This window comes from Aulostomus chinensis, chromosome 19, assembly GCF_037954235.1.
Source record: "Aulostomus chinensis isolate RoL2024-O1b breed Wild chromosome 19, RoL_Achi_v1.0, whole genome shotgun sequence".
NCBI classification, from domain to species: domain Eukaryota; kingdom Metazoa; phylum Chordata; class Actinopteri; order Syngnathiformes; family Aulostomidae; genus Aulostomus; species Aulostomus chinensis.
In genome coordinates, this window is record NC_141338.1 from 21,775,338 (window position 1) to 21,790,922 (window position 15,585).

Below are 15,585 nucleotides of genomic sequence, written 5' to 3' on the forward strand. Positions count from 1 at the left end.
TTCAGCATGAGGAAATGATTTAAGTGTTTTTCCACTGCAGCGCAGGACTGATGGAGCCTCTTGGATGAGGGGCTTTGTCAAAGATACGAAGCACGTCTGGCAGCCTGCAACTCATTAATAGCGTATATACACACTCTCAATATTGTAGTAATATATGGACAAAGGCGGGAGATGTTTATAAATATGTGTGTGTGTGGGGGGGGGGGTTTGACTGTTTACAACAGACAACAATGAATAGAGGTGTTGTCTGGTGATTGTCATGCTTTGGAGTCAGCTGTTTCACTCCTGACAGTGGAGCGGACAGACGGCCGAGACCGCCTGCACATGTTTGCTTGTATTAATTGAGTTTGGGAGGAATGTGTGAGGGTCTGAATCAGATCGGCCCTCTGAACACAGTTACACAGGTAGGCAAGTATGCACCATAAAACAGGAGAACACATCCTGGGACACTTTAAGAGGATAATTATGAACAGACTCAACAGCCCTGCCTGTGGCTCCAAACGTCCTCGGATCCAAACAGACGATCGCCAGACGCCGGCTGGGACTCAAAATCGCTTCTTGCATGTTTCAAAACCCTCAGCAAAATATCCTTGATCAATAAGTGTTGTGACAGCTCGGCTTAAACACACACAGACACACAAAAGGTCTGGGAGTGTTACACGGGTTCCATGTGACCTCTGACCTCTGAGTGTGTGTGGAGGGCTTGGGAGGGATCAGGCTCCCTCTCACATCAGACTATACAATTTACGTAACACAGTTCAAGAGGTGATGGAGCCTAAAAAGCCGACATGTTCAACTGAGGAAGGACGAACGAAGAATCACATGACTCGATGGAGGTTTGAGTTGCTGAGACTCGCAAGAGGGAAATGAAGAAATGATTAATGCTCACATGAACTAATTTATGAAAGGTTCTTGTAGCAATTCCTGATAAATTAATGACAATTTCACAACAATTTCCAAAACTAAACAATAACTTGCAGGATGTGCCCTGTGATGCGCCCATTCATTCTTACATCCGTCTATCTGGTGCAAGCAGGCTGCTATTTTTGTTAACTTTTATTTAGTTCGCTTTTACCCAGGAAGTCCCCTGAGATTGACATCTCTTTGCTGAGGCAGACTTTCTAAATCCAGCCAAGACATGGCCGCCATCCTCCAACACTCTATAAATCCCCCCCCCCCCATCCCTGCTGCAAGGTCCCCTCCCCACAGGAAGACACACATTTACCTCCCAGTTAAAAGTTCCTCCCTAAAGAGCCGAGAGTGATAACTCCATCTAGAGAGCACCACTGACGCCGGCAATGGCTCCGCCCCCACATGCCTTTGTAGCCTAACTATTTCTACAGGTAGGAGAGACACTCTCCCTCACTCTCTCTCCCTCTCTCTAACTGACAGCAGCTTTTTACAGCCTCCACAGTGTCTGTCCATCTTGTATTTTGAGTGTTTTTACTGTGCTGCGCTTTGGAGCCAGCGGGGTCACACCCACTTCCTGCACGCGTCGACAAATGGGCTCCTAGCATTTATCTGGCTAACAAAAGGAAAAACACAATCTGTGGGTCTGATGTTGGCCACAAAGTATGAGCTGAAGTCTTTTTGAAACGAGTTCAAGCACCAAAACTCTCCAGTGTGGTTTTGGCTCCTCTGAGCCCAACGTAATCTGTTCACTCCTACACCAAGGCACATACATTCAGAGAGACCCCCCCCCCCCCCCCCCCCCCAGCATCGCTGGGGTGCTGACAGGAGGCATGACACAAAGAGACAGAGACACACCAGCGACAAACAATCCTTAAATGGGCTGCAGGCGCTCAGGCTGCCACCCTTACTATTACTAGTAGTACTTGTACTAGCAGTATTCATATCAGCCTATTCAGCACAGTACTAGTATTAAGGTTACTAGTATTGCGTTAATGTCAGCACTGTGCTTGATGGTAATAATCGTACTTAAATGCTCTTATTATGGTGGAGGTTGTTGTTGTGGTAGTTCGTAGATGTTTTTGTAGCTGTATTGTCCTTATGGATTCTTGTATGTCTCTCATCCCTTTTTCTGTCCATTTATCTGCTTCTCTCCCTCTCTCTCTCCCCCAACTGGTCGAGGCAGATGGCTGCCCCATAGACGTTCCTGCCTGTTAACAGGAAGTTCTACGTCCCTGCTGTCTCAGAAGTTCTCGCGGGAACCGTTGCGTTTAGATGAACATAGTCTGGCTTCTAGATTTGCTCTTCTTGTCAAGTGTCCTGATGTCCATTCATTTTCTATACTGCTTACCCATTAAGGGTCATGGAGTGTGGGGGGGCTGGAGCCTATCCCAGCTGACATTGGGTGAGAGGCAGGGTTCACCCTGGTCAACAGTCCATCGCAGGGCCAGCAGGAGCAATTAGGTCAGTATCTTGCTCAAGGATACTTGGACATGGTCACCGGGGGAAGTGAGGATTGAACCAGTGACCCTTTGGCAGCTGGACAGCCACGTACTGTAATGCCACACCAGTGTCCTGATGCTGGATCTGGAATTCATGTGGGAGCAGACTAGAACAGCCAGTCTATGCTCCTCTCTACTAGCCTGCTGTAGAACTTGCTTGACGTCTGTCTGCATTTCTTCTTTCTGAAATTCATCTTTCTTTTGTTACAGACTGACTGAATCTCATTGACTTCTTATTCTTGGTTTGACATAAAAGAACAAACATACATTGAGTTTTCATTCAAATCATCAGAATTCAATGAGGTGTCACGCTACATGTGACCACTTCATGCTCCTGCAGTTGTTTCCCAGCTGGATCGTGTTTGTTTCTCTGACTTGAATCTGGTTCCTTAGGGTTTCCTGGGCTGATTACTGAGTTCACAGTAGAAGATGAGAGTGTTGTCATGTCTCCACCTCAGTGATTGTCTTCAGAGCACTCCTGTCCCCTCACACGCTGTTTATGCTACTGCTTTTATTGTTCTGACATGTGTGTTTGTCTTTGATCTCACTGTCACAACACCATGGCGCAGCAGCTCAGACCCACAAACCCTCCACATTGTCCAGCAGCAGCTGCACACTGGCAGACCTCTGTTACTCTGAAGCTGCTGCTTCCTCTTGGAGTTGACCTCCTTCTTCTCTGATGGGAGATTTATGTCTTGTTTACTAGCGCAACATCAACACATAAATATTTAGCAGTACAATGAAGCATTGGAAGAACACTGAGTTCCTTGTTCCTGCAGCAGTAACCAGGAGCATGTGTCACTGTCAGGCCTCCCAGGCGTCTCTGCCAAATCTAGTCAAGATAAGTATGATATTAATGCATCTGGAGCTCCAACTGTAGCTTCAAACAGCTGATCAGCACTATGATAGTAGAACTGTCCTCTAAACGCTACGGATGCTTGCATTTAGTTAAAGTCCTGGTAGCCTGAGAGCAGGAGCCATGTATCCAGGATCTCTCACTGTCTCCTCTAAATCTATGAAGACGTCATTTACAGGCAAGATGAGTGTTAATCAACAGGAGCAGATCTGACATTAGACGTGTGGCTGGTGGAGACGAGCATGAATTGAATATCAGTTATACATAAATTCAGCTGCCACTGGGTCTCAAGTCAAGGATCTGCAGACTTCATCCACCGCTGTCAATGATTTGATTAAGAGTAGAAATACACAGATAAACTCATTCTCCAGGAAAAGTTTCCATTCAGTACTCTTTGTTTTTATTAAAGTAGAGAAGTATTAGATATTGAGTTTGTTTAAAAAAGTAGAAATACACATTGTCCATGATATATGTTTATTCAACCCTCCAACCATTGACCTGTAAAGGTCAAGTTAAAGTAGTGTGTCCCAGCAGATCGAGCCTTCTTGAAATTGGCAACTTCCAGTGTGAAAGAACATCTTCATCATCATCTTCATCAGGTTGTTTTCATGTTTTCTATGAAAATTCTTCCTCTTCAAAGTAACTGATGGGTTCAGATAAATGAACTGAGGTAAAAAGACAAACCTAAAATATGTATACGAAAGAAAAGTATCAAGCTTCATTTTTACTTACTGCTAATTTTGCATGTTTAGTTACTTTTGCACGTACACCCTCCTCTGACAGGTAGTTACATAAAAAAAATAACTACTGCTCACAGAGCTGCTGGTCAGGAGAGACCGCCTAGTGGTTTATCTCCTCAAAGACGCTCACCACCGCATCACATTATCAGACTGAATCAGGATGACATCATCCAGAGACATGATTGGTCAGCTTGTATCTTACGTCCTAACTGACTCTGGATCAGGTTAGCTAGTAGCATATGTTACCATGGTGATATACTCCACTGAGACATGAACTGCCCTTATAGTACACAAAAGCCTGAGTTGAGCCTGTAGTTATCTGGCTAACGCTCTAATCCTGATTCCAAGTACAGGCTCCAGAACATACAACTGCAGTTGCCTCAGTGTACTAATACACACAAACACACACTTCATCCTGCCTACGGGTCCGGTTCATGGGAATGTCCTGCATGGCTCTAATTAGTCCCAGAACCAGGACTGTAATGAGAACCAGACCGAGGCCAACTCACACACAGCCGTACATCATTAGTCTGTGTTGACACCTCACATCAACAAACACAGGAAACTTCGCCGCTATTGTTGTTTGTTTGTATATATACATAGTTTACTTCATTTACTACACCATACATGTATTTTTACCACTTGAAAGATTTTCTCTCATTCCTCCATTGCTGCTGCAGACGGTTTGATCTATGATGGTAAACCATTCCCACTCTTGCACTTTAAAGTGTGTGTGAGTGTGTGTGTGTGTGTGCGTGCGTGTGTGTGTATGTGTTCCTCAACTTCCTTCATAATGTGGACCCGAACAAATTTTTTGTCATGAGGAAGTTTTCACCAGTTAATGAGCTGTTTGTAGGTCAGGATTACAGAAAGCTCACAGTTGAATCAGGCTCAGGATTATTGTTAGGTTATTGTCAGGCTTCTCTGGTGCATCTTAGAAAATTGCGCTTTGAGGTTGCAGCAGGCATCAGGTGAACAAGTTTTTATCAGGTGTGAACATTAGAGTTCTACATCAAGTGTGAGGCCAGAATGTGTGTTCGGAGTGTGTGTTTGGAGAGTGTGTTCAGAGTGTGTGTTTGGAGAGTGTGTTCGGAGTGTGTTCAAAGCGCAGATGAGTTGGACACGCTGGTAAGAGTGACCCTGAACGCTTGTATTCACACACTCAACTAAGACTCTCATCTCAGAGGGTGCAGAGGTCAAGTTATGAGCTGAAGTGACCCAACATCAGCTCACATGACATCATGTCAGACAGCATGTCAGCCAGACGGACAACAACTCAACCAGAGGAAATCTAATGTTGACGAGATGCGCCGTGGCTGTGGATGATTTTATCATGATGTCATGCAGACAGTCTGAACACCATCTGAGCCTGTCAGTGGTTTCGTGGTTGCTCTCTTCCTCAGGATTGGACCGATTCCAGGACCTGTTGTCCCTTTCAATTTTCACATAACGAAGACGGAAATTACTGGAATTCTCCCTTAATCCCAGAAATCTCTGATTTGACAGTCTGAAGTCAGACAAAGATCATATGAAGTAAAATACTTCACTCTAATAAGAACATCAGATCAGAGGAGTTAAAGACAGATAAACAGGTTAAGAGCAGCAAAAGGAAAAAACAGATATTCAAGAATGAATAAAATTGCTCAGATTAGATGGATGAGAGTTCAATGTGGAATCATACAATAAAATAAATAAAACAGTAATCAGGTAAGTAAAAGGATGACTTAACATAAAAGCAGGTCTGTAAAAGAAGGTTTTAAGAAGTGATTTAAAAGAGGTAACTGATCATGAGACTATGAGTAGGTTGTTCCAAAGTCGGGGGTCCTGACGGCAAAGGCACGGTCACCATAGACTTGATGCTTGGTGGCACCCTCTCGTTACTTTCATCCTCATCAAATTGAACTGAAACCTGATCTGTGTTTGGCATCAATAGCTTGTAAAAAAGATTACTTCTGTTGTCATGTTCTGTCTATATGAATCTCATCAGACTCAGTGTCATGACTTGTGATAATAATCCAGCATAATGAGGCTGCTGCCAAACAAACCTGGTGCTGAGGCAGTTGGGTGGCAGCATGGGCATATCACTAAGTGTGTGTGAAACACGGATTATGACCCATAATCTCCCAGTTCAGAAAAGCAGGACCCTTCCTCTATTTCCTCTTCTCAAACTCGAAACACATGACCACAAAGTGGCTTGTGACTGGCAGCCAACGTGATGTCAGGCTACAATTCTGCCTTGGATGTTATCAGTGCCTGTTCGGTTGTTGCAGTGATGAGCGCCAGCAGGAGGGGAGCACTGCCATAGTGTCTCTCGCTGTGAGAAAAAGCTAAGAAAAAGAGGAGAAAAACAAAAGGTGAGTGCTGCTGAGGGAAAAGAGGCTACATGAGGTGTCATACTGGAGCCGGCAGGCCAGTGCGCTGTTGTCCCTCTGATGTTACTGCTACATGGTGCCCAAGAGACTAAATCACTAATCCTACACAATGGCTGGGCCAGGTGTTTGTTTTGTATTACATAAATTCTGAATTTCATATGTGTAAAAACACACCAGGAATGTCTCGTGCATGTGGAAAATATAGGAAGTTACATCTCATGTTATGACAACCAGAGTTTCCATTCCAGAAGGTGCTGGACGACCAGTTGAGTTGCTAATTTTGTGTGGATCTGGTCCAGGAGGTAGAGATTGGGAAGTAAGCCTTTTCTCAGTTTAATAATCCCTCAGGAAATATTACACCAAGCTTTATGAAACAAGCCCAAGCATATTTATAGTAATACTGCACTAATTCTAAAGTTTTTCTCAGAAACCTAGTAAAACTATTTAGGAGTTGGCTGCTGGTTGTGCTGCAGCACCCTGAAGCACCCAGCAGCACCCTGAAGCACCCAGAAGCACCCTGTAGCACCCAGTAGCACCCGGCAACACCATGTAGCACCCAGTAGCACCCAGCAGCACCAAGTAGCACCCAGTAGCACCTGGCAGCACCATGTAGCACCCAGTAGCACCCGGCAGCACATGTAGCACCCAGGAGCACCCAGCAGCACCATTGTTAACATCTGCTCCAAGATCATAGGAGTCCAGATGACTGAGAATTGTCCAGAAAGCTAGACAGATTTTGAGCTCTCCTGACCACGTCCTGAACCACGAATTCTGTTTGATGCCCTTGGGTCGGCGCTACCTGACCCCCCTAAGAAAACAAACAGATATGCAAACTCTTTCATTCCTTCTGCCATCACACCACTTAATGTCCAATGACAATTTTGTCCTTTACGTGTTTATTGTTTGCCACTGACAGAGTGCCTGTATATTTATGTTGTGGTTGACTGTAAACTGAATTGCTCTTCGGGAATTACTAAAGTATCTTGAATCTTGACTGCAGCACCATGTAGCACCACATAGCACTATGTAGCACCATGTAGCACCCAGTAGCACCCTGCAGCACCATGTAGCACCCAGTAGCAACTAGTAGAACCCTGCAGCACCATGGAGCACCCATTCGTAATCAATAGCACCCTGCAGCACCATGGAGCACAAAGCAGCAACCAGTAGCACCATATAGCACCATGGAGCACGCAGTCACAATCAATAGCACCATGCTGCCCCATGTTATACCCTGCAGCACCCTGTAGCAACCAGTAGCACCCTGTGGCAACCACTAGCACCCTGCAGCACCCTGTAGCAACCAGTAGCACCCTGCAGCTTACCTCTACCCTCTTCACACTTGTCTGAGTGCTTGTCCTCAGTGAGCGGTTAGCTGAGACAAAGATCAGAGCAGTCGTGTTGCAGTCATGATGAGCAGTGCGGGTGTGTATGTGGTTGTGTGTGTGTGCATGGTTGTGTGTGTGCGCGTGGTTGTGTGTTAGCGGAAGTGATTAGTGACCTGATGACTGAAGCTTCTGAAGCAGCACATTGTCACATCATCTCATCTTCATGATACAAATACTGAAGCTGCCCTGAAAGATGTTAGCAGCTCTCCCAGGTGTTTATAACCAGCACAGCCGCCTCCATCACCTGTGTAGGAACATGTGAAATACATCAACAACTGTTAATATTATACAACCTAGACAATCTTACTCATGTGGAACCAGACTGTTACAACACACACCGAGGAACCTCCTCCTCTCTCAAATGATCACTGATCCATCAGATGCAGTGACAACCACTAATAAATGGCTGCTGCCCATTTTGGGAGCAAATATGCAGCCTTTTGCTTCGAAACTCCTGTCCTGCTGCATAAGAACACCGGTTCTACTTGCTACAGGCACCAGACCCAAACACTGTTAGCAGCTTACTAGCAGCAGCAGGAGAGGTGTTCCCACACCTGACCAGCTCAGCTAAACTTGACTTGGCTAGTTTTCCACAGCACCTCCGTGCAGCTGGTTGTCAATGTGAGGACGCACAAAACTGTGTTAGTGATCTAATGACAATGATCTAATCTATTCTCATCTAATCTAAGGACAATTAGTCCCTCCAGAAAAATGCAATTATGCGATCGCATAATTCAACACATAATCAAGCAAAGTTCACACATTTATGCAGGGAGTTGCATTTTTTCAAAGATGCCGCAATTTTGGTGTATAAATCACAGGTTTCCATGCAAAATACACAACATAGGCGAGGCTTGCACGATTCATAATCCCATTTTCCTTGCATCAAAGTCACTCATATCTTTGCAGAAAGTTGAAAAATGTTGCGTTTTCTTGACACAGGGGCAGCATTTTGCTCCTGTTGCCTCGGGAATATTGTGAGGTGACGTAATCGTAAAGCAGCAAACCCTGCGAAGAAGACACGATGACGTCCGCAAATCCGTCTCGTTTGCCAACTAAAATAAGCTTGGAACTTGTTTGACTCATCAAGGGTTTGTAGGTGTGAGCCATATGTTTGTTTGGGTGGGAAATAAAACAAGAAGAGAACTTCATCATTCCCAGCACTTCCTGTGACGTAGTTCGCTTGCTTATCATAGGCGGTCATTAGAAATGACTCTACATGAAAGTTGTAGCTTGGTGAGAACAGTTGGGGGAATCACTTTTTTCTTTCTTATTCATCAAACAACGGTTTTTGCAAGTTCCCGCAAATTCATCACATCAAATTGAAAAAATATCTTGCATATTCCATCGCATTTATTTTCAAGAAAACATGCCGCGTAATCAAGGATTTTTGCCCGCAAAAATTACAAAAAAAACCTCTGCATTTTTCTGGAAGCACTGACATGTGCTCAGACGCGGCTGAAAGGCCTGACCTCTGGCTCACTTCTCTCAGCTACACATTCTTTCACCTCACAGCTTCAGACGTGGAGGGAAGAGCGCCAACGTCTAATAGAGTCTGTGATGAGGCCAGGGAGGGTTTGGGAAAAGCTGGTGCCATGCAGTTGTTAATCATGGCTGCTTGTGTTTGTCAGTTAGGTCAGCGTTGGCCTGTAGCTGCATAACAAAGCCGTTAGTCTCTTCCAGTGCATCACCAGGCAGCAGTGATATCCACCCCCTGGAGACGGCACATTTATTCTACTACATATAATTTGACTGGCGATTACAAAAGCACCGATGGTTTCCGCAACTAAGAATGAGATTCCACATTACTCACCCTCACCTGCTGTTTTATGACTCAAAAGCTTTCAGGAAAAGTCTTTATTAGCAATAGCAACACCCCAAAAAAAGCTACTATCTCAGTATGAGGCTCGAAGAAGCTGACGGATTACAGAACCGTCTGATTTGAGGGTGACGTCACTCAGTCACAGTAAAGGTACTTCTGAAGTGGTTTACAGTACACACACACACACACACACACACACACACACACACGTACAGTGGGTCAAAAGTTGAAACAGGAAGTTCCATCAGCTTTGAGGTGCCTGTGGCAACGTCCACACCGGAGGCCAGAGCATTTCAGTCCCCCTCCCCCTCTCCCTCACCTACACTCACACGCACATATCTGATATTACTTAACATTTTATCAGCAAAATGAGTTTGGCCGATGCAAATTATGGCTCACATATGATCCCAGCTGTTACTGAGGGAGTGTGATAAGTGTTACACACACAGTTTCTCCATTTTAACAGTGAGTGATGCCAGGCTGAGCCATCCTCTCGCTCCTCTCCCTCCCTACATACGCTGGAATTAATGGCGATGTAGACGATCTGATCTCTGATGAACACTCATTTCTATTTGTTTCCTTTCATTTTCCACATCAAATCTACTGTAAGAAACATGGCGTCTGTCCTGCTGGGGATCTAAGGAAGCCCAGAGGTTGAGGTTCTGGATGAGCAGGTCTTGTGTGGTGGGTTTTTGTTTGTGTTTTTGGTTCCATTCATTTGTCCTACGCTGACTTACACTGGCAGATGCCAGTGACCATGAGACATGACCACATTAAAGCAGAATGTTAATTTGTGACATCATCACATAATAGCAGATCTCTGTGGTTCCGTGCTTCTACACACTGTCAGATGAGGGACCAGGACCACATTCTACATGAATCCAAAGAACATGTTTAAAGGTCCAAGTGTTTCTATTCATGGGGAACCTTCCAGCCAGCCTCTCCTCAAAGGCTCCTTCAGGATGCCTCAGACACAGAGAAACCAGCTACAACTACCACTCCGTCTGCATCTCCCAGCAAATGACATGCAGCCCCCAGTATAAACCATTTTAAGTGGACAAACGACTTTGCCAGTCGGCTGTCTCACGGTTTTGCCTGCAGGCTTTGGTAACATGTGATTACAGGGGGAGCTGCGCTCTCCTTAAACACCCCCCACAGCAAAGGAAGGCCCTCGGGCCCCATTTCCAGCAGCAGCGGCGGCAGCTCTGCCTTTCTACTCCAACCCCAACATAGTGACTCATACGGTGGTGAGTACTCATTAGTACGAGGCTCCCACTTCATTCACAGCTGCTGCCCTGGCTCCAGCGACTTCCTGTCCTCCCTCCATAGCAACTCTCACTTGAAATCTCCTCATAAGCTCACAGTCTTGTTAGGCTCTCAGAGGGCAGCATCCTGGGCCTGTACACAAACTTGCTGGCTGTAGCCACAGCAGCACGGAGAACAGTGACGACGTGTCTGATGTATTTTTAGCTTCGGTCTGTTTCTTCAAACTCAACAGCAACTGAACCACATTGGTGTGCTGCTGGAGGACAGGAAGCCACAGTGGTTACCGCAGGAGACGACAAGTTTCGTCCCTCCGTGTGATTGTTGACGGTGGAGTTTGACTCATCATTCGTGTCTGAGGGTTAAAGGCTGGCTGCTACCCACTGTATTCACCTGAATTTTGTGTTTCCACCAGAGCCAAGCAGAGCTGAGCCAGTCAATACCTGCAGCGCATCGACATGCATCACATACAGGAAGTGTGCGTTCTCTGGTGCCACCTAGTGGACACGAGAAGTGGTTTATTCCACATTTGCATCAGTCTGTTCCTTTATGCAAATTCCTAATATCATCAGGTTTCACCTCTCTCACACTCTCTCTACAGAGCACACACACACACACACACACACACACACACACACACACACACACACACACACACACACGTGGTGTTGTGACAATCCACCCATCACTAAGTACAGCTTTAATTAGGACCCCAGCACCAAAGTTCCAGGGGCCGCAATTTCACCACAGTGAGTTTCTCTGAAAGCTTTCTAGTGACACACGCTCATGTGACTCATCTGGGAAACACGCAACCAGTGCTGATGGCCAGTGACGACACTGGTGTGTGTGACCAGCAGCTAATAACGTGGTCTACACGCTGATGACCACATTCTGCTTTAGAGTGAAAACCATCTGGAGGACATGAAGCAACATGGTGGACATCCTGGACTGACTATCGTAGGATGCAGGACCGTCTCCTGCTGCAGGTCCCATGGACAGAAGTGGAAAAAGTTCTGCTTGTAGACTAAAGAGGGTCAAGGGGGGGAGGGGTGCTAATGATTTTGCCCCCAGAAGCTCACTACCATGCCCCTTTCACTCCAACCAAATGGTGAGTCCTCAAAGCCGAGCAGAACACAGGAACGTGCCCCCCCCCCCCTTCCCCGCAGGGAGAGTCCATGGATTAGCATGAGTGACAAAGAGGCCAGATCACCTGGAGCTGCACACACATTAACATGACAACGAGCCACTGGCCCTTTGAGTCCGACACCAGCACCTAGAGCAAGCTGCTGCAAACTCATGTCAACAAAGACACCCCCCCCCCAAAAAAAAAAAATCTCTGTAGATTAAAGTGCGTGAAACAAATAGCAGATAAAAGAACAGGATGGAAACCGGCCTCGGACCAGATGTGGACCTGATAGAACTGCAGGATGTGTGACCAGCTCCCCTTCAGCACCACCCGAGACAAAGAACGGTTCCGTGACCCGATGAGATCTTTGCAGCACTTCGTGCACAGCATCTCTGAGTAACTTGAGGAGTTCGGGACTCACCGCTGCACCGGAGCTGAGGAGCCAGCAGAAGCATCCAGACCAGAGTCCTCATGATCGCTTCTGAACCTGAAACCTGCTGGAGACGCTTCGGTCCAGTTTCTCTCGCCTTCACGTCTTCTTCTTGTTCTTCTTCTTCTTCTTCTTTTTTTTTCTTCTTCTTCTCGCCTACAAGTCAGCAGTCGGACTCCACGCGCTCCTTCCAGCTCGCACGAGAGTCAGGCATGAAGCTGCGGGACAGATGCGGCGCAGACGCGAAAACAAAGCGGCGTACAGGGACGTCGAGGGCCGGACAACTCTCTCCCAGCCAGCTGTGGATCCGGACTGGCCTCCCTCCCTCCTCCTTCCCTCCCTCCATGCGCGGAGAGGAAGCCAGCCTGGAGCGCCGCGTGCACGAGAGCTTCGCGCTCCGCACGCGCGTCAGGGGTGCAGTAAGGATTCACCAGAGCGCGGCAGTGAAGCTGCAGGGGGAGGGCGCCACCTGCCGGCGAAAGGAAGGCAGGCCAGGCCTCGACCCGATATTGAACTGATGCTGACCTGGTATTGATCTGATACTGACGTGATATATGTCTAATATAAACCTGATATTGATCTGATTCGGAACTAAAATTGATCTGATATTGAACTCAGATATCTGATACTGATTGGTTACTGACCTGATATCGATCAGATACTGACCTAATATTGAACCGATCGATCCATTGTCTACTGCTTATCCTGTTAAGGGGTGGAGCCTATCCCAGCAGCCTTCCCCCTGGACAGGTCACCAGTCCATCACAGGGCCAACATACAGAGACAGACAACCATTCACACTCACAGTCACACCTATGGTCAATTTAGAGTCTGGATTAACCTGGTCCCCTCTTGATGTCTTTGGACTGTGGGAGGAAGCTGGAGTACCAGAGAGAACCCACGCATAATGATAATACAGTGGTAACAGAGGTGATTAAAAACAAATTAACAGAAAAAGCAGCTGTGATGACGTTCAAGTTACTGTAACATTCTCATCTTCCAACATTTCAAAAAAGGTTTCCATACTTTAAGAAATTGTTGTCTTTCCAATGCACGGTATGTTGCAATTTCCTTCAAACATATCTTTACTGAGGGCACTTGCATGTTTTTCAGTCTTCCAGCTTGGAGGAGCCCAAAATCAATCAATACTGATTTACAGCAAAAGGGTAGCCCTATCAATTTTCGATGGTACTTTCTGTGTGGACCATGGCGACCACGGGTAACGGGAATTAGGGTTCGATTCTGGAGAGGGAGCCTGAGAAACGGCTACCACATCCAAGGAAGGCAGCAGGCGCGCAAATGACCCACTCCCGACTCGGGGAGGTAGTGACGAAAAATAACAATACAGGACTCTTTCGAGGCCCTGTAATTGGTGGAGCAGCTGTTATCTTTGAGGGGATACCTCTTGTCATCCAATAATACACTGGGAAGCTTCTGATATCCAACTTGTGAATTTTCATTTTACAGTATTCTATTAGCTGCTCTTATTTTCTGTTCCCATTTATTTCTCATTTCCGTACTTTTTGCTCTTTGCAATAAAGTGAGAATTCCCCTGCAAAAAAAAAAAAAAAAAAAAAAAAAAGAGGCCCTGTAATTGGAATGAGTACACTTTAGGCTGCACGGTGGTGCAGTGGTCAGCACTGTGGCCTCACAGCAAGAAGGTTCCAGGTTCCAGTCCCGGCTCCATCACAGGATCTTTCTGTGTGGAGTCTCCATGTTCTCCCTGTTCCTGTGTGGGTTCTCTCTGGTACTCCAGCTTCCTCCACAGTCCAAAGACATCAAGAGAGGACGAGGCTGATTGATACTCTAAATTGACCGTAGGTGTGACTGTGAGTGTGAATGGTTGTCTGTCTCTATGTGTTGGCCCTGTGATGGACTGGTGACCTGTCCAGGGTGAACCCTCCCTCTCACAGCCGCTGGGATAGGCTCCAGCCCCCCCCCCCCCCGACCCTTTACAGGAATAAGCGGAAGAAAATGGATGGTTGGATGTTTCTAATATGCTGATGTACAAAATACCAAATGTTAATGACATTTTTAAGAAAGGGATTCTTTATCTTTTTTCAAATCTGCTGAGTATAGATAAACACCGATTGGGGGGGGGGGGGTTCTGATGTAGTTGTTGTCTCAATATTTACCCAAGCTGGGAGAAAATTTGAGCTAAAATAAAACGAAGCAGAGTGCAATTGAGCAGACCAATAATACCACAGCAGATTTGGAAGACGAAGGCCTGACATTGATGTTTATGTAGATATTAATAGGTTAATAAATCACTACCATATTACCAATGAATCTGACCCACCTCTATACTCAGTAGTTGTACTCTGAATCAATCGACTGCTGCCCCATCAAAGAGTGATTAGAAGGAAACAGTAGATTCACAAATGGGATGAAACTGTGGAAACAAGTGTGTGTGGGGAGGGGCCCAAGTGTTCTTTACCCCCCCCCCCCCACACACACACACACATACACACACACATTGAAAACAGTACCAGCCACACACATGCTTGGTAATAACAGTGGTAAAAAAAAAAACAGCTGGATTCCTGCCAGCCTGAGGCAAGGAGAACACATCTGCGCTTATACATACCTTTCCAGTGACTTGAAGGTCTGTTCACTGGCAGAGGGGCAGATGCTTTAACCAATCAGCATCCAGGACACAAACATCTCTACATCTAAATCTTCAGCCCCATTCTTCACAGAACTTTGGCCCAGATTCTTCCCTCTCACCCTGAGTCTGAGAGTGTGTGTCTGTGCATGTGTACGAAAGCTGAAGAAATGAGAGCTTTCTGTTTCATAACGCTGTCATATTGTTGGGTGAAGGGCTCCAGAGAGGAGGTCAGTTCCTTCAGGTAGCACTGTGAGCATGCTACATAACTCAGTAAGGCCTCGTGAGGAACAAAATGTTATTACAACACAAGATGGACCCGCCAGCTTTCATCGGCTTCGCCTACATCCACTTCAAGATCATCAAGCTTTGTTAGGACATTGCCGACCAGACTGGAAGAGCAGCTTATAAATGCACATCAAATCTTTCTGTTACATAATATTAAATGTGCAAAATCCACATCTTCATGCTTCTCAACAGCAATATATGTTAGATTTGTCTCCCTGTTGTCATTAAGGGATTGGCACCACCTCCAGGTCTGAAGCCCCACCCACTATTTCCTCCTTGTAGAA

The 15,585-nt window shown here is 46.1% G+C and overlaps 1 protein-coding gene across 1 annotated transcript in view; it reads right to left on the minus strand.

Annotated features, from left to right (window-relative positions):
• ror2 (receptor tyrosine kinase-like orphan receptor 2) overlaps nt 1-12,760 on the minus strand; it is a 39,194-nt gene extending 26,434 nt beyond the window's left edge. Inside the window, exon 1 of the mRNA XM_086186754.1 lies at nt 12,400-12,760. Coding sequence (XP_086042880.1) covers nt 12,400-12,451 — 52 coding nt within the window. The 5' untranslated portion in view covers nt 12,452-12,760. The remainder of the gene's footprint in view (nt 1-12,399) is intronic.
• Between the last annotated feature and the right edge of the window lie 2,825 nt (nt 12,761-15,585).